General features: G+C 40.5%; 1 protein-coding gene across 6 annotated transcripts in view; it reads right to left on the bottom strand.

Annotated features, from left to right (window-relative positions):
- Positions 1-10,268: 10,268 nt before the first annotated feature.
- The window catches only part of ATF2 (activating transcription factor 2), a 61,504-nt gene continuing 46,507 nt past the window's right edge, over positions 10,269-25,265 (bottom strand). For all 6 annotated transcript variants that reach the window (XM_053271377.1, XM_053271360.1, XM_053271386.1 and 3 more), the window contains 2 exons: positions 17,219-17,324; positions 10,269-13,203 (listed from right to left, as the gene is read on the bottom strand). In XM_053271377.1, the coding sequence (XP_053127352.1) occupies positions 12,977-13,203; positions 17,219-17,324 (333 nt within the window). In that variant the 3' untranslated portion in view covers positions 10,269-12,976. The remainder of the gene's footprint in view (positions 13,204-17,218; positions 17,325-25,265) is intronic.

Consider the following 25,265-nt stretch of genomic DNA (forward strand, 5'->3'; position numbering starts at 1 on the left):
TGGGACCTTAGTCAATGTTTGGAAGCAGAACCTAAATGTAAACCATCTTGCAGATGATGTACATCTGAACACAAGAACAGCCCCGCTGGATCAGGCCAAAGGCCTATCTAGTCCAGCATCCTGTTTCACACAGTGACCCACCAGATGCCTCTGGGGAACCCACAGGCAGGAGCTGAGGGCATGCCCTCTCTCCTGCTGTTACTTCCCTGCAACTTTTTCTATCTTGCTTCTTCAAAGTCCAACTTTCACATTTATAGAGTGTCATGGGGAAAACCATTGTCTGAATGATTCTAATCTTTGTAGGTGTAGACACGTCACAGCATTTAAATATCTTTTCCAAGGCCTTCATTGCAACCCTACCAAGTGCTAGTCTGCAGTGTATTTTTTGACTGCTGGATCCTTTACTGTTGACTGTCGATCCTAAAAGGCAGAAGCTATCCACCACTTCAATGTCTTCATTGTCCATCACATGGTTTTTATTTTGTTTTTTATAGTTGTTTGTTTTCATTGTAAACTGCCTTGAGTATTGGTTATTCGGAAGTATAAAAAACAAACACAGCAGCTGAACAAAGAGACCAAGATCAGACAGGTATGTTATATTCCTCATTTGAAAGATCTCCTATTCAACACAGAGGAGTTAAACTCTCTAGTTCATTTGATTATCTGTATAAGAACTTAACGTAACACAACCTAATAACTTAGTACTATACAGGTGAAACTCGGAAAATTAGAATATCGTGCAAAAGTCCATTAATTTCAGTAATGCAAATTAAAAGGTGAAACTGATATATGAGACAGACGCATTACATGCAAAGCGAGATAAGTCAAGCCTTAATTTGTTATAATTGTGATGATCATGGCGTACAGCTCATGAAAACCCCAAATCCACAATCCCAGAAAATTAGAATATTACATGGAACCAAGAAGACAAGGATTGAAGAATAGAACAATATCGGACCTCTGAAAAGCATAAGCATGCATATGTATTCAGTACTTGGTTTGGGCCCCTTTTGCAGCAATTACTGCCTCAATGTGGCGTGGCATGGATGCTATCAGCCTGTGGCACTGATGAGGTATTATGGAAGACCAGGATGCTTCATTAGCGGCCTTCAGCAATTCTGCATTGTTTGGTCTCATGTCTCTCATCCTTCTCTTGGCAATGCCCCATATATTCTCTATGGGGTTCAGGTCAGGCGAGTTTGCTGGCCAATCAAGCACAGTACACTGTATACTTTTCAGAGGTCCGATATTGTTTTATTCTTCAATCCTTGTCTTCTTGGTTCCATGTAATATTCTAATTTTCTGGGATTGTGGATTTGGGGTTTTCATGAGCTGTATGCCATGATCATCACAATTATAACAAATTAAGGCTTGACTTATCTCACTTTGCATGTAATGCGTCTGTCTCATATATCAGTTTCACCTTTTAATTTGCATTACTGAAATTAATTGACTTTTGCACGATATTCTAATTTTCTGAGTTTCACCTGTATTTTACTCATAAAAGGCTGGTCTGTAGAATATACAAGTTAAATCCAATAAACTATCTTTAAATATCTACACAAAATAGTAGGATTTTGTTGTTGTTGTTTGGATCATATATTAAGTCAATGGAAAAAATCCAAATATAACCAGTCTTTGAAATAATAGTTTACATATCAAACAGTTCAAAATAAATTTAATCTTAAAAGTCAACTTAGTCAATATTAATATCTGCACAATGACCAAATATGTATTGGGCTCCTTACTTAAGATTAATACAATAAATCTTGGGAAACACATGTAAGTTTAACATGAAGATTCTCCAAAAACATTTTCACTTGCCACTAGATGGTGCATTATTTCAGGGAAATGAAAACCTAGAAATCCTAGGGATTGATTTATAAATGGCACAAAGTCATCCGTTAGTGAAAAAGAGTGTTGTCTAAAGTTAGGTTATATAGTAATCTGACTGATTAGGTAGTATTAGTATATGTTCCTCAAATTACATTTCGGTTTCACAGAGTTTTTATTCACATCACTTATAGTACACAGGTATCAAATGGTCAGCTCTTCTGATGCTTTCTCTATTAGATTGCAGAGGGAGTTTGGAGACATGTTTTGAAGGATTTAATTACTTATTTATCATTCTGCTTTTAGATTCAGTTTTATTATTAATCTGAGGAATCCAGATGCACATGTTTTCCATTTTGGAATTGCAGATCTATGTGGGTCACTTTTCACTTGAGCAATCCTAAATCTAAGTGTATTTTTCACTGAGTAATTCTTTGTATTTACATTTTAAAAAATGTGTAGGTTTGATAAAGTATTGAACTGAGTTATCCAGAAAACTTAGACTTAAAACAAAACTTAGTTCTATTTACTTTAATTATACCAAGTGGCTTGTATTCAAGAATTTCAAGCTGTGGGTTAGGCTGGTAGTATTGCTTTAGTACACAAAATAATAGTCAATTAAGAATGTTCACTATCAAATTCACAAGTGAACATAAGAACAGCCCTGCTGGATCAGGCCCAAGGCCCATCTAGTCCAGCATCCTGTTTTGCACAGTGGCCCACCAGATGCTGCTGGAAGCCACAGACAGGAGTTGAGGGCGTGCCCTCTCTCCTGCCATTACTCCCCTGCAACTGGTTCTCAGAGCCATCCTGCCTTTTGAGACTGGAGATGGCCCACAGCCCTCCAACTAGTAGCCATTGATGGACCTCTCTTCCATGAAGTTATCCAAACCCCTCTTAAAGCCATCCAGGTTGTTGGCTGTCACCATGTCATGTGACAGAGAGTTCCACAAGTGGATCACGCGTTGTGTGAAAAAGTACTTCCGTTTGTTGGTCCTAGACCTCCTGGCAATCAATTTCATGGAGCGACCCCTGGTTCTAGTGTTGTGTGAGAGGGAAAAGAATTCCTCTCTCTCCAAATTCTCCAAACCATGCATGATTTTATAGACCTCTATCAGGTCTCCCCGCAGTCGTCTTTTTTCTAAGCTAAAAAGCACCAGGTGTTGTAGTCTTGCCTCATAAGAAAGGTGCTCTAGGTCTGCTCTGCTCACACACACAATTGCTCTGCTCACACACAATTTTCTGCATTTTCTTTAAAATACAGGCTCTCAAAGGACTGCTTATACCACACCTAACACAATGCCAGCTAGTGCTTTGCGCTTCATAGCTTTCTGGGAGGAAAAAGCTTTAATAGACCCTGCTATCTGAGCAGAGACACACTTTTTTAAACTGGTGATTTTCTTTATTGAGCAGGGGGAGAGCAACTGGCCCTATCCAACCCCAGCACAGCATCCCTCCAGTGGCTGTTGCTGGTGTCTATCTCATGGTTGTTGTTTTTTTAGATTGTGAGCCCTTTGGGGACAGGGATCCATCTTTATTTTTATTTCACTGTGTAAACCGCTTTGGGAACTTCTGTTGAAAAGTGATATATAAATATTTGTTGTAGCAGTAATACATAGAGGCATGTCCTAACAATCCTACCCTATGTTCTGCTGCTGTTCAGCAGAACTTTTAATCCAGTACTGGGATTTCCAATATAAGAGAAGCATCAGTCCAATATTGCGGATACCACGAAACGTTCTGGGAGAGTCATCTTTGTGGCACAGCTGTGCAAGGAGCGCCAGGGAAAGTAAGCAGTAGAAAGGCAGGGCCATCACATCCCCCTTAAACAACAACATTGTGTGCCGGGGGAAGTTGGGCCTTGGGCAGCCTTGTAATAAGGAAGAGGTAGCTTAGAAACCCAGAGGACACAAGGCAAAGAGAGCACTCCAAAAGTAGAAATTCACAAATATATTTTATTTATTATTATTTTATTTTTTACACAACATAGATTCAGTGACTTGCTCCCAAGAAAGAAGATGCTGTCAGGTCATTCTTGGATTTTGCATCAATTAAGCCAAGCCCAAAGCCACAGATTCTGCCCAGTGGCAACAGTTACTAAAGCCCTCGCTTCTCCCTAAATGGCTCCATCTGCAATCAACAGCAAGGAATGCATCACTGGGACTTCTAGAAGCTTCATCAAGTCCTTTGGGAAGTTGTGGATAAGTTCCACAGCCTGGGGCTGAGGCTTGGAGCTACTAGGATGTGCACACTCCTCTTGCATTCGCTGAACAAACTAGGCAGCTGGAAAAAGGAATCTCTGTTGCTGAGTGAGACTTATTTGGAAAAGCCTCTAGAGAACCACTAGGACTGGCAGGGTTAGGAGGCAGCTGGTCCTGAATATCCTCTCGGGGAGACAGAGAGAACTGCAAGGTACAGAATGCTTTGCCTAGTAATCATTCAAAGAATTCAGCAGGGAGGGAACCTACTCAGAGTCTCAGGATTTGCCTCCCCCCCCTCCCCCCGATTAGGAGAGATCGCCATGCTCCCCAACACATGAAGTCACAGATCAACTTGCCAAGGTTTCAGAATCCGGTTCGCCTGTACACCTCCTGGTTTGACTGCAGCTTTCCCCCCCTGTATACATATCTTTGGCATGTAGACCATTTAACCCTGAGGGGTAATATCAAATATAGCTCATCTGACTTGCCACCCCCTACAGCCACCTGGACAGGGATGGGCATGTTACAGGGAGTAGCAGGCTTTCAATTATGAACCTCCATTCCCTGGGATGCTAAGGTAAAACATGAGTTGGAATCCATATTGTTTACAGGTATGCTCTGTCCTTCCAAGTTTGTGCCCAACATATTTAAACAGTTTCTGTATGTGGGCTCTTCAAAGACCATTTTGTCACTGGGGAAGGAGAGGCGGTACCAGATTTTGGGCCATGCAGCCGGTGTGGTAGGAGAGCATCCATCGGAACAGCTCAAACTTCCCTCTGACCAAAGGCAAAAGGTCAGAGCACTCTCCAGCTTCCCCTGGTCGCTGCCCTCAAAAGGTTAATATTCTATTTTGGCTAGGGATGGTAGAGAGAAAGAGAGGAAGAATGCTTTATTGCTAATTCTTGCTTTTATATCTTCTTCTCCTTTTGTACTGATTAGTAACTGGTAGGGCTGTCTGTCGAGTCTGACAGAACTTTTGTCCCCAGCTTGCCTTAATTGTCAAAGAGAGTCCCCCCATGACAGCAGGGAGCCTTTTGACAGTGCCAGTTGTCAGGAGGCTTCCTGCTGTTGTGGCAACCTCCAGCAATCTGACAGCTTTGCTGGACTCCCTGCCTTGTGGCTATCTACTATTATGCATATTTATATACCACTTTTCAGCAGAAGTCCTCAAAGCGGTTTACACAGAGACAACATATTAGATGATCTCCTCCCCCTCCCCCATCCTTCACCTCTTCCTCGTCAAATGCCACCAATCCCAGAATGAGGCGGGGTGGGTCGGTGGGATGAAGCCCGTGGCCAGAAGTGATGTTGCTTCATCTTTACTTCAGAGGGAGCATGCACACACGGGGAGCTGTTTCTGCTGCTGGGGTGGGGATTTAAGAGGGACCCTCCTAACTTCCTGTGAGTGGTTCAGGCCTTCTGGGAACTGGGGATTTTTCTGATGCTGCAGCTATGGCTCCCACCAGAGTGAAAATGAAGCAATGCAGCCTGACCAGTACCCCTGCATGGTCACAGGCTGCAATCTCTATTCTGGGATGGGTGGCATTTGGTAAGGGGGGCATGGAGAGAGGGAAAATGCCGGCAGCAGAGGGGGAACAGTGGAGGTGGCAGAGCTTGGATCTCCAACCTGACACAACAGTTAGAAGGGGCTAACATGGCTCCTTCTGACAGTGCCTCTATTGGGTTGGGTTAGGACCCAACATCTCTGGTGGTGAACAGGCCTAGTAACTAGTCAAAAGGAGCGCCAGCTGTCACTGCCCATCTCCACTTGGGCAGCAACCCAATTGGGAGGCAGTCTCCACTTGCTGCTGCCTCCCATGTGCTCTGAGAAAGGGACTTCCTGATCATTCCAAAAGTCATTCTGAGCTTGACCGAGAAGGTTCCAGGCTTTCCAGGATTTGTCACATGAGAGCAAGCAGCTGAACTTGCCAACTTTAAAATTTATACCACCAACATAATGAACACAGCTAACAAATGTTTCCATCATTCAGTGACAAATACATAGCATCTGTTCTTCATTTAGCCACATTATCTATTTTTTCCACAAATATCATTAGTCCTGCAGTATGGTGTAGGCTCAGCGTTTGTCACTGGATTGAGAAAACAAAAGCTATTCCAAAGAAATTAGATCAGCAGCTCTTCCTCATGAAAGGGGGGGGGGAAACGAGGGACACAAATCAATCCTTGCAGGGTTAGTGACCAGGAAATGGCATAAGCCCCAGTCTCCAACTGTGGAAGGCACAGACTTTGCCCCTACCAACCACACACAGGATACATCACATTCTCCCTTCCCAATACACACAAACCAAATAACCACTCAGGCCAGAGCCATGTTCTTCATTGTAAAGAACAGTGGCAGCCCAGCCCAGCCTAGTCCCCCTCAACCCTAAGTGTGGCTCCTTGACCAATGGTTTATTAGGCCTATGTAAAGCTTTAGCAAAAGCTGAATACTCTGCACCATGCAGATACCACCATTCTCACCACGCAGTAGTGTGCTTTGCCCAAAGCCAGGCGGCTCCTTTAAGGGAAACGGAGCCCTTTTGAGCTCCTGCATCATCTTGGAAGGCATGCACAGAGAGGACTGGGAAGTACTGCCTTTCACAGCACTTTCCTCCTAGGGCGCTTAAGAGAGGGCTCCATCTCTTTTGAAGGGCCCTTCTTCCAGCATTGAGAAAAGCGCAGTACTCCAAGGTCAGCACAGTGGGAAATGGCTCTCACACTGAAGGTCTTTGCCCAAGTGCCATGCCCCACCCCACTTGAAAAATAGTGAAGATCCCTGGGCTAGAGCTTCTCTGGGGGAACATATTCTACATTTTCAGGGGAAAGGAACAAACAGCACCTTAATTTCTACTAGCATTCCACCCATTTGCAAGTTGCACCAATGGGTCCACTCATCAACTGCTTTAACCACTCCAAACAATATGAAGCCAAAGAGAATGATACCACCACAGACACAAAGCCGCCACCACCATCAAATTTCCAGAAGTGCCAGGTGGAGTCAAGCTTCACTAGATGGGGTACAGCATATTGCTACTGCAATGTGTTTTAATTGTAAACCGCCCTGAACCATTTTGGAAGGGTGGTATACAAATCAAATCAATCATAATATTAGGCATACAAACATAGATGAAGCCTTCCATGATGCGTAACATCTCCCAGATCCCCTTAAGAGGCATGAAATTACAGGCGATGTATCCCATAACAGTAAACTTTCCACAAAGGAGCAAATGACCAGCCAGCTTTCCCATGGTATGGAGAAGGTAAAAGCAGCGAGGAGAAATATTTTAGGGCACATCTAGGCTCTGTTCACAGCAGAGCACCTTAAGTTTATTTTAGTTGTTAGTTTGCACATTTCATTTTCAGGTTTTTTTTGGTCTGATGTTTACATGGGGCATGGCTGAACAGCCAAGAGAAAATGGAGCAGAAGTTTGAAGACAAGGAGCTTAGGTCTCTCAGTTGTCTGCTGTGTCTCAGTTCATGCATATATGAATGTTTCTCTCTGGAGTATCTGATGCAAAATAGCCTTGTATTTGCCTAAAGTGTTGCTCACTTTAATGTCTGCCATGATTTCAGCAGGAAAGATTTCACTAGTCTTACTAGTTTGATAAGCTAGATGCATATGCTCATTTCTGTTTGAATAATGTTTCCATTCTCACTGGTTTGATAAACATACAAATCAGTTCCTTCCAGAGTAACAGGTATGTGAAGTTTCACTTGCATTATTTGTGTAGGCATTAGTGAGAGGATTTATTTTACAAGTGTAGTAAAACACGATAAAAGTGAAGTCAACAGATGCATTTCACTCTGACATGCCCATTATTAACTTTCTAAAGGGTACTAGGGAGGCTGGGGGTGGGGGCAAGGCCAAGCTTAAGACAGAAAACCAAAGTGGTACCAGCAAGCTTAATGTTAATTGAATAAAGAAGCGCTATCAAGTATTTTCTAGATATGAGTAATTTCTTTATTTTGTACAAGGTAATGGAAGTGTTTACAGATCACTGCTTTATAAAACAGTACCCGCCCCCTGCATTTATTGCATCAACCTTCCCGCAGCTCCATTCAGCTGCTCCCCCTGGAGGGTGAAGCCTGGACTTGCACTTTCAACTGCTAAGGGCTAGAAAAAGGCAGCACATCAGCTGAAGGACTGGTCCTCTGGTTTGGCATCCGTCAAAGGTCAACCTTGAATCCACATGCTGCTTTTATACCAATATAAAATAAAATAGAAAGGAAACTTCCATCAATTGCCAATTGCCCATATTTATGAAGGCCCCAGGTTTTACAAGCTATGCTTGCATTTTTTTTTAAATTCCACATTTCTGCCCTCTTTGTACCATCTTGCATCTCGTTTTCAACTCTGACTTTGGGTAGGGACTTTTACACAGATTTCCCCCCAAGCACTCAGTTTACCTTGAGTGCTATACAATATGCAGTATGCAATTTACTATTTTAGAGAGAGCAGTTAGCATTGCAATTTGTACTTAGGATAACTTAAATACGCTGTATTAGCACAGCAGAGACAGCAGTAAGGAAGAGGATTAACACACTGTAGAAAACAACCTTCTATGTGTAATTTAAGACCCAATTGTGACATCTGTCCAACAGGCTATCATGAGATCTATTGGTAAATGCAGAAGTTTAATATTTGTATGTCACATAGACTAAGAGACTGCTCACCTATAACTGATAAATGTGCCCCATTGAGCTAAAGTGTCAGAGATTTCAGCTGCAGTAGTTAAGAGATGTTTCCCCCCCAAAAGTACCTTTCATGGCATATTTTACAATCCATCCCTAAATATTAAGGCTGGTAAGGCCAGTTCATATACCTCAGGTGCTTTAATGCTGTCACTGTAATACTAAAATCTTAAGAAGCCACTTACCTCTGGAGACTCCAGCTACAAAGAAAAAATCCCAGGCTTCAGGAAAGTCTGAAGATAATTACTCTTCATACCAGCAGTGATGAGGTGGAACCTTATCAAACAAACCTTTCCACAGTTAGAAATTAACCAGGAAGGGCTCCTGACTATTTGTGGAGGGTAAGCTCCGAGAAGAGGGACTATCAGGTACAAGCTCCTCTAAAGTTTTAATTGCCAGTACTAGAAAGCTCAAGCTGTGGCACTTGACTAGGTACCTCCCTCACACAATACTGTATGTTGATCTCCCTCACAGGAATAACTTCATGTTATAAGAAATAGATCGGATACTTGTTCCACAATTGCAATTGCCTTTCAGCACTGATAGATTTGCTAAAACAATGGCCTGTTGAACTAATGCAAGCATTCTGCATATGTACCTGGCAGAATTCTCAATTTTAGAACAGGAAAGAATATTTCAATACTATGGATATCATTGCAATAATATTGGTGGAATTTCCTGAACTTATATTTCGCTTATCCTCAAATATTTCAAAACATGATCTAATTGAAGTTCAAATATTACTAGGCTGCAACAAAGGTGATAGCATTTTGAGGTTTGAATGGTTATGTACAGATTTGGTGGAGATTTTAATTCTAAATAATTAGTAAGGTTAGAGTTAGTTCTATGCATGTTCACCTGAGAACAAGCATGCACAGGATTGCATTCTGTAGTTACTGTTATTTCAATGTGTAAATTGGTGTTTTTATTTTAGGATAATTATGTTGAACACGCTGACTACACTTTCTTCCATGGTTGAAAGGTCATGAATGACATCTGAATCTTTTAAATGATTACAGATATCACTATTCTTTGCAGAGGTCAAATATTAGAACTGTCAGACTTATTGGTACTCTTTATTTCATGGCCTTTTAGCCCTAGTGTTTACAGAACAAAAATCCTTCTCTGTATCCATGCATGTATATCTCTGCCTATTGACAATAACACTTCATACATCTGTCAAAGGGGCTCTAGTACACAAAAGCTTATGCCACTATAAATCTGTTGCAACAAAACCAACCAAGGCTTGTGGCACCTTAAAAACAAACATGATATTATCCCTAGATAACAATTCACACTAATTTTTCAAAATCCTTTCCCTAATAATAAGAAATATTCTGGGTTTCTTCAGCATAGTTGCATTGAGAACTGGTACAACTAAATGCATTATTAAGAGCAGTGTGGCTTGAATCAAACTATACATGAGATAAGTCTTTTTCTCCAGTGTTGTTTCATGCTCTGTAAAAATGGAAGAATGATGACAGCAGGAAAGGCTGATGTCATTATACAACTCTTCAGGAATTAGCATTGCAATATAATAGGTACAATTTAAAGATAGATTTTATTCTCTGATGATTTACTCATGCAAACTGCACATTGAAGAAAACAGTACAGTTTGTGAAACATGTCAAATCCAAAGATTCAAATGCGAAATACAGAAGTAGTGTGACATACATTTTAGAACGGAATCTATGGTCGTACAACTGTTTTCTCTGTTTGCTGAACACAGGAAGGATCTTTACTGATCCCACCATTAACATCATTTACATGTCTCCTCACACATATTTAGCTTCACTTTACAACAGCAACAGCTTGTTATTTAAAAAAACCCCTTTATATTAAATAAACATTTTAAAATAGGACTGTCTTATACAGCACCAGGAATTGCTACTGCATGAACACCATTCATTTCAGTCAGTTGCTTAGGAACAGAAATGAAGGGAGGAAGAAAGAGCAGTGTCTGGTTGATTATGCCCATCATAGTTAGGGGAGCAAATGTAACCAAATTTATATTTAGTTCATCCACCCCAAAATGGGAGACGTTCACTCAAATTCAGATATAACGGGATCTGCAAGTTGAAGCAGGCCTCCATATATGTGTATCACTTGCTAAAATCATGGGTGTAAACCAGATGTGCACACAAGAGTGTATGTCCTGTCTGCACTGCACTGCAATTGAATACACATTCAGATGCATGTCTCTTCCCCATTCTGGACTGACTAGAGCGATTATCTTTGGGAGGTAACTTGCAGAATTCACATTTTGTGCCGGAGATCTGCACACTATACTTGTGGTATCTAAAAAAAAAAAAAAATTCTGAAAACTTCTTTTCAAAATTAAATTCCTTTTTTAAAAAAAAGCTGATAAAATGAATGCATGTAGAGCACTTTTTGCAAACTATGCAAAAATCTGCTTCCTTACATTTTCAATACACAAAATATTTAAATTCTTATTTTCAGACTTAAAAGCACTGAAATGATATATACATAATTTAAGATGACTTTGTCCAGCTTCCACTCTAAGTTTGGTTGTATATCATACAAATTAGAGTTGTCCTCTGCCATTACCACCAATTACAATTCAATGATTTAAAACTGAATGTCTCATTTCATAGTTTTGATGGCACCTAGGTTAAAACAGAGCACAGAACAGAGTAGAACAAATGAGTTACACAACCCACAATCAATGCATTAAATGTTTTGTTATATACATAATGGAATTCTATTTTACTGCCAGATGTTGCTACTGTGTAATTTACTTTGCTATTGTACAAAGTTTTTCTGCACACACCTATTTTTGCTTTTTTACAACTGAATCATAAAATAGTATACTGTTTTTTGAACATGAGTACAGAATTAAAATAGATAATGGCACATTAAAAAACTCAATATCCTACAGGTGATTGGATAATGAGAAAAAGTGTACCTACAATCATCTCATCAGAAACAAACTACATCATGGAATGTTAGTTATCCAAGTTCACACAGTAAATAACATTTCAAAACTGCAATCATCGATCACGCCAGCATCACACTGAAGGCATCTTTAAACATTCAAGCACAGATTGCCGGCATAAACTACTAAACCATTCTCTCTTGCACACATACATACACGCGCCACACTATAATTACATTGTTTCCACATTACGGTAGATATTGATTTCCTCCCCACAAGAAAGGTATCAAAATTTTGCTACTAAAAGATGACAGTGCTTACACAAGAATAAAGTACAAGTTACCTTGCAAATACAAGACAATGACGCCCCCCCCCAAAAAGTCTTGAGTTGTTTGATGAGGGATTTTTAAACTTTCCTGGCATCCATACCATAATGAGGTATGAATAAGCTCCTCACTTTAAGACTCAAGAAACCACAAAATATCAAGTTAGTTTGAAAAAGTATTCCATCTTCCATAACCCTGTAGAGTATCTGGTGGTATTGGTTTAGTTTAGTTAAGAGGGTAGCTGCAGAATTTGTTTTTTGTAGCAGAAATTAAACTCCTGATTTTAAAAATGGAAATGCTAGCTAAGCCAACATCAGTAAATGAAAGAAAATTGAGCTAGTATAATGACCCTGATCAAGATTACATATGTGCATAAAAGAGTACTGTATATCATATACTGTACTGGCCCTGTTAAAACAAAATTCTTTAAACACACCCAAACAGTTAAAAAGCCAAAGAAAATGCTACACAATATAATCAAACATATCCTCCCAATGCTTTCGCTCTCATAATGTGCAAAACAATATAAAGGCAAAAAGACTAAAAGCAAATTAATTGTTCCTGTCTTTTTTTCTCTTGCCTAGTGCTTCATGATCTTGTAGAGTTTACAAAGTCAATAGGAATCTATGCAAAACTTTGGTATAAAATATTACAAGATTACTATCACAGTTTTTGGGGTGAGCATTAAGTAACTGAGCTCAGTATTTCTTGGGAATACCACCCAATGAAAGAGAAGTAAGTACATTTCAACTGTACTAACACTTTACACAACGAGCACTGGGGAAAAAAATAAAATAAAACCAGCCTAGCAATCCTAATTAGGAAATAAAAACTAACCTGGGTGTCTATTAAGAGACCAGAACCTGCTGTGCAATTCCTCTGCTTGCCAACTTTCAAAGCCAAATTCAAGTTTGAATTTTACAGATGAGTAATTTTTAAGCTACAGATTTCTCCTAGGTGAAGGCTGCTTTCCTTGGTTTCCCTTTGAAGTTGCTAAGGAATATCTAAGAAACAATGCAAGTTTTTAATCAACTTCCTGAAGGCTGTGATTGGGACGGAGGAGCCATTACAATCTGTGAAAGCACCGGTTCCGTACTCTGATCTGCCATTTGGGTGAGAACCGACGTAGCCACAGCTTCGGCCTTGGAAGTTGAACTTACTCCATTGGAAGTGCTGACTGAACTATGCTGAATAGCTTCTGTGTGAGGACTACTTGGCACGGAAATGTCTTCAGAACTATCATCTTTATCAGTAGCTGAAATGAAAAGAAAGCATTTCCATTCCCTTGTTAATGACATGTATACATCAATGAGAATATTATCAAACATAAAAGCCCTTCAAATATACTTTCTTTTAGGATTTTTAACACATGAACCAAAATGACATTTACAAAGGATTAGTTACTAATTTGGATATTATAATTACAGGATAGCAAACTCCTCTGCCTGAACATTATTTTTACAGCAGAACTTCTAAATCAAGCTCAACAATGAGAAGACTGCCTTGGTTTCTAAACATGGTTAATGGTGATCTGTTTCCAACAACAAGGTTTTGACATTTTAGTTTGATTAGCACCTGTATAAAGCATTTCCTCTGTGCACCTCTCCTTTGTATGCATTTTCGGTGTTGTACAACAACCATGTAAAGTAGGCCAAGGTGAGATTTGGACCTCCCAGCTCATTTTCTTAAACCTCTATGCAGAACTAGCTTACCAGTATCCATTGCTTATTTGGTATTTGCTTTGAATATATATGCCTATGGGATAAATTTGTAAAGTTGGAACTCACAGGCATATTACCCTAAATCTGATGTGAGTTTTTTAACTGGATTTTTTATTTAGATCAACAACTGATGATACCAGTCCTGATGATATTTTCACTTAAGAATAAGTAATAGACTATGGTACTAAAGGAATGTGTTCCTGGCACACCTTCACACCAAGGGTTAGGATGCAGCCAACTTAAAAAAACAACAGCCATGTGAAAGAAACTTCTGTCAACAGTTTTTTTTCTCACCATGCAAATATGGTTGCTTTTATTTTTAAAAAGTGTTTGCATAGGCTGAGGTTGAGTACACTATATAGTAAAGCACAATCAAGCTCCTGCAACAAATTGGAGCATTCATATGAATATGGGGAATTAAAAAGTGCTAGCTGTAATTAAAAGGAAATTCAATAAGCATGTAGCTACCTTAGCCTTCTGTAAAGTGAGAGCTGGTGGGGGAAAACAATCTTATTGACAAAAATCAATGGATTGACCTTAAAGGCGGCGGGGGGGGGAGGGAGGATCCTTTCAGCATGGAAATTAAAACAGAAAAGATGAACCAACAGTAGTTAGTAATGGAAAGAAAACTACAGAAAAGAGAACAGGCCAAGACAAGAACCACTTATCCGAACTGAGATCTTGCACTGTACCATATTTTGTCATATATCCAAGGAAGTTAAGATCAAGTACACATTTAAGATCAAGTAAAGGCAGTGGGACCCTTTAGAAAAATGTGGGATGTGGTGCAGGGCTACAGTGGCAGAATCAGCTTGTAGGGTTATTCATAGTTATTCATCTAGGCTGACATGACATGCAGCATTACAGAGCTATAATGCTGCACTCCAAGGCTGCTGTGGACTCTGGAGGCAGCCCTGATACAAGGCGTGCGACTGCAGTTTCCTATATTCACTACTGTGGTAGCGCGGCTTGTGCTACTGCCTGTTCTTCACAGCATCGGGGCTGCCTCCACAGCAGCTCAGCAGTGTAGTATGACAGCTCTGTAACCCTGTGCCTCAAGGCCAACCATTATCCATACACATTAGTAGCTTGAGCAGCACCCCTCAGAACGGACTATGCCATGACCTTCCCAGTCTCTCTGCCCTCTGTTCCAAATGTTGTTCTTTTAACATGTACTTCAGTTGTCAGGGGAAGGGGCGGCATGCAGCTCAGTGGCAGAGCAATTGCTTTACAGGACGAAGGGCTCAGACTCAATCCCTAGCATCCCCAGGTAGGGCTGCAGAAGACCCATCGGACACCAGATTTCTGCTGCCAGTTGTCACAGACAAGGCAGAGCCTGATGGACCAATGGGTTGACTTGGTATAAGGCAGCTCTATCTATCGATCGATCTATCAATCGATACACACACACTTTCTACTTATTTGATGTTCAGAACCACAGTACACTTAACTGACACAATTAATTGCACCTAAGTTGAATGTCGTAAGCAAAGGCTTGCCCCCAAGTCAGACATGCTGTAGTGATTATGGGAGAGTTTATTCTCTGAACATTTCTAAACATCTAGGATGGATCTACAGAGGATGTGCAGAGTTGCGTTGCATAACATAGGGCAGAGGAACGGGTGGGCAGGATCCTGTGAGTTTACCACCACTGCGCCTATTGCTTTTCTCAGGCGGAGGATGCTACCTCAAACTACAGTCTTGATTTCCAATATTTTAATAATACAATTGGGTTAGGCTGTATAGCTCATTCCAGCGGGGAAGAGTCATAGCCATAATCCAGTATGAAGAACACACTCTGCACACAGAAAGTCCAAAATTTAATCTCTGCCATCTCCAATTAATAGGAACTCAGGCTCTGAAAGACTGAAAAACCTCTGAGCTCTTGAAGAACTGAAGAGTACATAGTAAGTACTATGCTATATAGACTGAAAAAAATGATACAGTATAAGTCAGTCCCTAAAAATTTCCTATGTGAAAGGTACAACAAAAACAGCTGTTTATGCAGACATCTTATAGTTATCTGTCATGCATGGCAGTATTTAATGCAATGGATTGTGCAGTCTACTTCTTACAAAATTAGTTTGCACAAGTGTTACTGATTTAAGAATGCACTGTGTATATATTGTGCAATGTTGTAAAACTTCAGGTATTTAGACAAGCAGCCAGAAAGATTGCTCCCTTTCACAATAACAACATTCAAGACACCCAGGCACGTTCAGCAAACTATGCATGCATAATGTTATCCTATAGCAGCTTCTATATGAAGCAATGTTGTTTTGTCAGATGGGAGCCATAATGGCCTCATCCCTGCAACAATCATTGTTAATATAAATTCAAAACATATTTCTGCACAGTTTCAATTTGCTCCAAGATGCCACTTTCCATCCTGTCAAACTGACTGGAGATCAAAAGGACTGAGATTTATAAGCTCAAAACTGACAAAACCAGTGTTCTAAATATATACAGCCACAGAGAGTTGCTAAATCTCCTGAATCTTTTAAATTAAAAAATATTGCCCATTCTGATGAAACTGCTTACAATGACTACAAGTAAAGATGGTGGCCATTAAGTTTTATCGCAAGCACCTGAGGAACTGTTCGCATGCAATACAAAATGTTCTTTTATTCTCCTAAATTACTGACACTGGCAAATTAAAATGAAGTGGCTACATATGGCAGAAACAATCTTCACATTTACAAATATCCTGAAATATCACTAAATCATAAAAATGAAAGCTGTGGGTTATATATTATGAATGTTGCCTAATGCATTCCCAGCTCAGTTATTTGTTACAAATTTGTGTACAATGGACAAAATTGGCCATTTATTCTATAGCAGCAGCTGGTTCTAGGGCTGCACATTTTATCCAAAAAACCAAAAAAATGAAATAACAAGTAAGACACACACAATTAACCGCTAAAATGCTGGAAAAGTTAAAAGAAAAGAAAAGCTAAGAACCTCATTTTTAATATTTTACTAATTTTACTTTTACTTGTACATCCATAAATATTAAGGCATTTCCAAGAGCGATGCTACAGCAAAAAAATGAGAGTGAAAGTATGAGCACGAGAGAGAGCGAGAGCGAGAGCGAGCTTGTGTGTGCGTGTTTGAAGGTGGGGGGGAGGGGAGAACACACGCACACGAAACTGGTAGACAACACAAAGAACCAGAAGCCTTCATTTCACGATGGCAGCTTTTTTGTGAGACGAATAGAAGAGAAACACTTCAGATCTAGTTGATTTAAACAATATTACAGACATTTAAGTACTATCAGTTTTCAAACAGCTCACAGTCCTTCAATATTAGTACACAACAAATTATAACCAGGAGACTTGTATAAAACCAATGTACAGCCTTTAAAAATGCTAAGAATTCAGAAGAAGCTTCAATACATGAAGGCATTTATCTTGCAGTAACCTTGCAGGAATTGTTATATTTAAAGTGAAGCATTTGAACATCACTTCTCAGTTTTAATGTTTTCTCTCTTTGCTTTGGCAGTATTTCACTGGTACAGCCTAAGGCTATAGGTAATGGAACATTACTCACCATGATAGCCAGATTTCTTCTGCATGGCGGTTACAGGACAATCTTTATGAGCCAGAAGAAGCTGTTTCAGCTGCGCCACTTCATTTCTCAGCAGGGTGACTTCACTCTAGAGGAGGAGGAAGTTATATACTTTACCAGGATCAAGTTACATACATTTTATTCTTAGTTTCACAAGGTTTTGTAAAGGCAAATAAAAGACATAGTACACACATTCTATGTATGCTATCACAACAAGAATCAAACTTTGAACTGCAGCACTTCTTCTCAAAGAGCTCTATCATCTGAAGAAAACATTTTAAGTCATTTCATGTTCGGTACATTGAGTTTGTTTGTGATCTCTAGTTTCTGTATGCCTTGTTCATACATAAAGATAAAGATATTTTATCCGTTTTTATTAGGAACGGGTTTTAAAATAAAACTGCTAATATTATAATGCCCTTATACCAAATTATGGTGCATGCCAGTGCCAGAGCCAGCCAAATGGTGGCCTGTGTCCAGCCCCAACAGCAGCCCCACCAGTGACATCCCGTGAGTGTGACTTCCAGGCCACGCCCACATGCATGTGATGTCATGTGCAGAAGGGATCTGGCCCAGGCTCTATGGAGCCTGTGTGAGCTCTCCCGAGCTCATTTCCAGCCTGTGCTTGTTGGCTGGCAGCATTTATTTCCCATCCTCTTCCTCCAGTGAGGGAGAGGAAGGGAAATAAGAATTGGCTGGGAATGAGCTCAGGAGGAATGGGGTGGGCCCTCTGGCGATTGGGCCACGTCCCCAATCATGTGCAATGGGGCTCCAGTGGCCCTTTTCATTGACGGCCCAGGTTCTTTGAACTCTGTCACTCAATGGTGGTTCTGCCCCTGGTGCAGCCACATTTGGAATACTGCATACAGTTCTGGTCACCGTATCTTGAGGAGGACATTGTAGAACTGGAAAAGGTGCAAAAAAGGGAAACCAAGATGATCAGGGGCCTGGACCACCTTCCTTACATGGCAAGACTACAACACCTGGGGCTTTTTAGTTTAGAAAAAAAGATGACTGAGGTGAGACATGATAGAGGTCTATAAAACCATGCATGGTGTGGAGAAAGTCGTTAGAGAGAAAATTTTCTCCCTCTCAACACTAGGACCAGGGATCATCCTATGAAACTGATTGCCAAGGACTGACAAAAGGAAATACTTTTTCATACAATGCATAATCAATCTATGGAATTATCTGCCACAAGATGTGGTGATAGCCAACAATCTAGATGGCTTTAAGAGGGGTTTAGATAAATTCATGGAGGACAGGTCTATCTATAGCAACTAGTCTGAGAGCTATAGGAAACCTCCAGCCTCAGAGGCAATATTTTATTTATTTGTTAAATTTTTTAAATTGGCTTTCATTAAAATAATCTCGAGGCAGTTAAGACAATTAAAACAATATAGAACCAAAAAACTGCACAGGAAAAGTTAAACTGGAATATAAAAATACAAACCAAATTAAAATTAAAAAACAAATCATGTACAATATAACCATAAGATTCAGAGCAGCAGCAACACTCATATAAGCCTGGGTAAAAAGCCAAGATTTTATTGCTTTCTAACAACTGTGAGGGAGAATGGGGAGTGGATGCCTACTGGAAGAGTGTCCAAAGTCTGGGGGCAATAACTGAGAAGGCCCTGTCCCACGTACACGAAAGGTAAGCCTCCCTCATTGTAGGCACATGAAGCAGGCCCCCACCTGATGCTATTTGCCCGTGGGCTTCCCAGAAGCATCTGGTGGGCCACTGTGTGATATAGGATGCTGGACTAGATAGGCCTTGGGCCTGATCCAGCAGAGCTTTTCTGGTAACTGTTGTATACCATCTGTTAAGAAAATGTGTGGACTAACTAGTTTTAAGTTGCTAACATTAGAAAAGAGATTAGCTCACAATTTATTAGCCCTCAAACAAGTAATCACCAGATTTCAAGAACTGGTTCAGCACATCTACTGTTTTATCTGAACCAGATGAAAAGGGCTCATCAGTATGCCTATAATGTCTCATACCAAATGCTAAGATAATCTCATTCAGCATTTTAGTCTCAAAATGAAAGAGCCTTGGAGACAAGTTAAAACCCTGTGTGACTCCTCTCCTGCCCCACCATAGCATAACTGCCAATAGACAAGCAGTAGTCTCACAGCACCATCTTCTGAAAGTGGCCAAGTTGGAGAAGAACCACTGAAGAACAGTGCCTCGAGTCCTCAAGCCAGAAAGCCTATCCAGAAGGATACATGGCCAATGGGTAGCAAAAGCCTGAGACACACAGGAGAATAAGCAGAGTTATACTCCATCTTCCTTTTGGCAGAAGTCATCATTCATGGGAACCAAAGCACCTACCTACAAAGTACATGATGAAACCACATCTGAAACCAGACTGAATTTGGTAATCCAGGACTATGTACTGCAGTGGACTTAATTGTAAATCAGGACTTCAGACCTTTGTGCAACCCTGAGGGGTTGTGAACAGGCCTTTTCGAGGAGGAGACCAGGCTTTTGCAGAGAATAGGGCTTTTGCAAGGAGGGAATAGAAGCAAAATATCACTTCCCAATCCCCCTCCCTGCATGCTGCAGAATTTTCAGAAAGTGATTTTTACAAGGCATGCCTTTAGCACAGCTCCTGCAAGGTGAAGCTCTGGCTCTTCCATTGTTTGGCTAAAAAGAATATGGGCCAGTGTTTTATTTAGGACCTCCAAGCATTCCATGCTTTAGTTTCTTAAGCCAAACATTTTGATTGGGTAATGTGCCATGCTAAAGTTAGCTAAAGACTGAACATGAGCCCAAGACAGATATCCTACATCCAGGAGACATCAGGCAAAATATTGCAGCATTATTCTCACTAAAAATATTTATTTATTCATTCAATTTTTTAATCGCCTCACCCAGATGGCTGTAGGTGGCTCACAAATATAAAGACAGACGCAGACAGATAGATAAATAATCATTTTAAACTGGTTTTAATTTTGCTTTAATAAAATCAAAACCAGTTAATCATTTCAGTACTCACTAAAGGCCAGCTAAAAAGATATGTTTTTAGGGCTAGGGCTCTTTTAAAGGCTGCTAAAACTCTGCAGCCTCTAATATCCATAGGGAGTGCATTCCAGAGTCCAGGATCAGCTACAGAGAAGGCCTGATCCCAAGTTGCCTCCTGACGAGCCTGTAGCAGCCGGAGATGGACCTCTCCTGCTGACCTTACAGTTCGGTGGGTTTCATACTGAAGACGACACTGTCCCAGGTAACCTGGTCTTAAGCCATTTTAGGGCTTTAATGGTAATTACCAGCACTTTGTATTTTGCCCAGAAACCTTCTGACAGCCAGTGCAACTGTTTTAAAACAGGCATAATATGGTCTCTCTGAGAAACCCCGGAGACCAATCTGTCTGCTGCATTTTGAACTAACTGAAGTTTCTGCATGTCATACAAAGGCAGCCCCACGTACAGCACATTGCAGTAGTCAAGCCGAGAAGTTACCAGTGAGTGCACCACAGTTTTGAGACATTATCTTCAAGGAACAGACACAGCTGTCGTATCAGCCAAAGTTGACAGAAAGTGCTTCTGGCCATAGCCTCCACCTGAGACACCAGGATGAGGCTTGGGTCTAGAAGCACTCCCAAGCTATGTACCTGTTCCTTTAGGGAGAGTGCAAACCTGTCCAGAACAGGAGGTTCTCTCACATGCCTCAAATTATAACCCCTCACCATTAGTAACTCCTAAGGGATGTGCAGAATGTTCATACTTGGAACAGACCGTTTTGAGTGCTCCAAACTTGGAACAGAACACCCTTCAAATGAAGGGCCTGACTTCCAAGCTCATAACGGAATGACCCTGTTCTGAGCTGGAACTTTCCGATCACCATTTTGGACTCCAAAATGGTACTCTTTTGGCTTCTGTGCATGTGTGGCAGCCATTTATGTAGTCAGTACCACGCAAATGGTTGCCACACATGTGCAGAGGCCAGAAGAGCACCATTTTGGACTTCAAAATGGTGGTTGGAACGTTTCGAGCATTCTGAGCTCATTCCATCTGAACAACCAGTTGTTCCGATGGAGCTTTCTGGGCATTTGCATTCCATTCTGAGCTCAGAACAGAACACAAATGTTGTTCCGTGCAAATCCTTAGTACTTCCATCTTGTTTGGATTCAGCTTCAATTTATTACCCCTCATCCATCTCATTACTGCCTGAAGGCAGGCATTTAGTGGAGCCATGTCATTTCCTGATGATGATTTCATGGAGAAATAGATTTTGGGCATTGTCAGCACATAGCACTCCACATCCCCATATGATCTCACACAATGGTTTTATGTAGATGTTAAAAATACATAGCTGTTTTTAGGAAAAACATATTGCTCCATATCAGATTGTGAATAGTTTGTTTTTTAAGCATAACACCCATCTTAAGTGTAAAAAATCTTTCCAAGTATTTTGCTTTTGGAAAGCAAATCCTAGCAGAGAGAATTCCTCACAGACAGACTTTTCAAGGAAGACAAGCAGGGGCTCCTTGGCAGGCAAGTCAAGATGAGGAAAGTGATTGCTGAGTCTGAAAACCACTAAACTAGACTAAACGCACATATGTGAAGTTTTGGAAATATATCATGCCATGGCAGCTTCACTGGTATTTCAATTCTTACTATTAGATTAACTGACCTTAAAATATCAGAGCAACTGTATTTATCTGTGTATGGCTTTCAATAATTTCATTTAGCAGCACATGGAGCCTAACAGCCAAAAATTGTATTGCATAATCCAGTCTTACTTTTATTTTAAAACAAAAAAATCAAACAAAACGAAAAGTACCTCCAGTGACTGTTGCTGGTATCTATTTTATGTTTCTTTTTAGATTGTGAGCCCTTCGGGGACAGGGTTCCATCTTATTTGTTTGTTATTTCTCTGTGTAAACCGCCCTGAGCTATTTTTGGAAGGGCGGTATAGAAATTGAATAAATAAATAATAAATAAATAAAAACATTACAAATAGGCCAGCATTAGATGATGTATAAATTTTAAGTTCCCAGGGCAACTAAATACCATATTATAAAACCAAGTACAAAATATAATAATTCCATATAGACCGAATAGGGTCAGAATAGGCCGATTACAATAATTTGAAGCGATGATAGAAATGTCACATATTGATTCAAGCAAGAATTGCTCCTCTCTCATTCATCCTGGTATGCAGTTTCTCCCCTCCATATAGTTGCCTGGCATAACAAAGGCTTTAGAGTCATTTGAAAGATTAGAAAACCCTTCTTATCAAAAGGCAACTACAATTTACTTAGCATGTTTTTGAATCTTTTTGTCTAAATGAGTCCTCAGTGGTTTTCAAACATTTCAGTCCCAGGACCCTTCATGTGTTACATATGACCAAATTTCTGACTCAAGGTGGGAGTTGGGGGGCTCCACTGGTGTGACATCTTTGGTCAGAATAAAACCTGGGTACAGGGCTCTGCTCAATGGCTGAAGACCAGTATTCAAACCAGGAGTATATTTTAAAGCAGTGCCTGACAAATTCCAGGTGCCAGGGAGCCACGGCATCTCAACATGTATCTGCAGTTTGGCGATTAAAAAAAAACAAAATAGGTGGGTTGGGGGGGGGATTTCCAGGGGTGATTTCTGGGGCCCCGGGGGCGATTCTATCTATTTTCCACCTTATTTTGGGTTTTTCCACAACCACGATTCCCCTAACCCTGTTTGCCATTGATTTCAATGGCTTGTTTAATCGCGAATTCACCAACCACAAGGTTTTCCGGGAATGGAACCCTCATGGTTGGCAAGGGGCAACTGTATTGTGTGAACCACCCAGGGACTTTTTTGTATGAGGCAGTATATAAGTGTATTAAATATTTATATTCCTGTAGGAAGGATGTTCATTTTAGTAAAACTTACTGTTTCTATCCACTTAAAGACTGCTTAAGAGAGGACTATCTATGTAAATAAAGAATACGTGTGGAAAAAGGGTTTTACCACATTAATCTGAACCACCAAGCTTTTTAACAAATCCTTTGTAACAAAAGGTGGTTAAATGTTTTATCTGTTTGGCCAGATATTTAAAAGCTCATTTCTGATACTCTTCGTTTACAGCTCATTTCAAGCCCATTATCTCACTGATTAATGTGTTTTATATTCTGAAATAGATCTATATGGATTAATCAAATCCAGTACTTTGGCAATTGAGTTCTGAAAGTAACAAAATATTAGTGTAAAGTGATATTTTGTGCGTCTATATTTAATACTCATATTTTCCAGTTCCAACTGTATTCCCTAACCTGTTTATTTTGTGAAATTGACAAAGCTAGAATATAAGTTATTGGACCCTAACACTATTTCAGAGAGCATGCTATGGGAGCCCAAAACTTATTAAATTTGATATTAAACACAAGTAATCATGGGTCATTACTGCCCACTATGCTGATCAGTGGTGTCAGCTTGTCAAGTGAAGAATTATTATGGAAATGCAGGATAGATTAATATTTTCACATAAAGTACAATTTAATTATTTCTTTGACATTCAATTTTCTTTACAAGTCGTTCTGTTCTTCACAGTTACCGATTTTGCTGCTGGCAGACTGTAAAAACTGTCTTTCCTTTACATCTATTACTATGAGATTAACCCTTCAATATCTGCAGAAAAAGAAAACTTTCACCTAAATGCATGTTAAATAGGAAAATCCATAAGGACACATTGCTTACATGTTTCTTTAAATGAAAAATAAAATAACTGATCAGGTCACATTTTAGTCTTAGTGTAGATGAAGCAGCTACACACACACACACACACACACACACACACACACACACACACACACACACACACCCCTGTAAGCACCCTGAGAATATTTGGGTGGTATATATGTCCCTAATTTTTAGAGTGCTTTTAGCTGCTAACAAGAGTCTGTGTACATGCCATGGGGATTTTCTTTGAACAGACCCCAATACAAAATGGCAAACTACTTTTAAAAATCAAGTTTCAAGAGTGGTTTGCCTTTTATCTTAGGGGACTGCTGTTCAAAGAAAGAAAGGTAATGGAACATTAGACTTACCATGAGTGTTTCTTCTCTTTGGAGGCATGGGTGACATCTTGACATGGGCAATTCCTCCCATTGGACTCTGGAGGCAGGGCTAATCAAGCAGACTTCCTGTTTCCTTCAGTGATGAAGATACCCTCCCAATTTGAGATATGCTGCAGTTAGGGCTAGAGTACCTGGGCCTCCTTTCCTGGGTGCTCCCCCTTCACCCTGTCAGATAGCAGACAAGGGAATTCTAGTTCTGCCTGCAATCTGGCCTCTTCATCTTTGGAGCAGGTTAGGAAATTTTGCTCCTTTAGGCAGAGTGACATGTTTCATGCTGGAGAGGGATTCCCTGCGAGATAAATATTTGGTGCATTGGGAGAGTGAAAGGGATATCATCTGCTCTGCGGCCTTGAGTGAGAGATCAAGGTAAGTCAATCAAGCAGTTTTCTGGCATTTTGCATTTAGAGTTGCCCTGCATTTGCTGTTCAGATTGGTAGAGGGAAAGCGAGATGATGGGGGCAACAGGAATGCCTACTTGGGTTTCCCCTCTGTAGTAGCATGGGCTTTTCATTTCACAGTCTTTTTCTATCACTCTAATCCATCAATATTCCTCTGGATTGGGCAAGTTTTCACCAAAGGTGAAACAGACCCAACTCAGTCCTGGTTTTCTTTATCAACAGTTTACAACCATGCTGGCTGGGTGTGCCCAGCTTGTCATAATTTGGGGTTTACTGCCCTTCTCTGCACACCTTTTCGAAGCACAGATTAGGAGAGTGGCTTCCAAAGCTGCAGATGGTGCCTACACCATGTCAGTTGCACCCAACACCCCAGCTTAATCCTTCTCACTCTCCTGCACCAAGGAATAGCCAGAGAATATGTAGCATGAAGTGGAACGTTGCTTCGCTGCACTGCCCAGTGGGATGGTGGAGGCAAACTCTGCTCTTGTTGCTTCAAAGCTCCCATGGGGCAAACCTGAACAGAAGGTAGCCTCTTCACCATCCCAGTATTGTGTCATTCTTCTACTTCTA

This window comes from Hemicordylus capensis, chromosome 1, assembly GCF_027244095.1.
Source record: "Hemicordylus capensis ecotype Gifberg chromosome 1, rHemCap1.1.pri, whole genome shotgun sequence".
NCBI lineage: Eukaryota > Metazoa > Chordata > Lepidosauria > Squamata > Cordylidae > Hemicordylus > Hemicordylus capensis.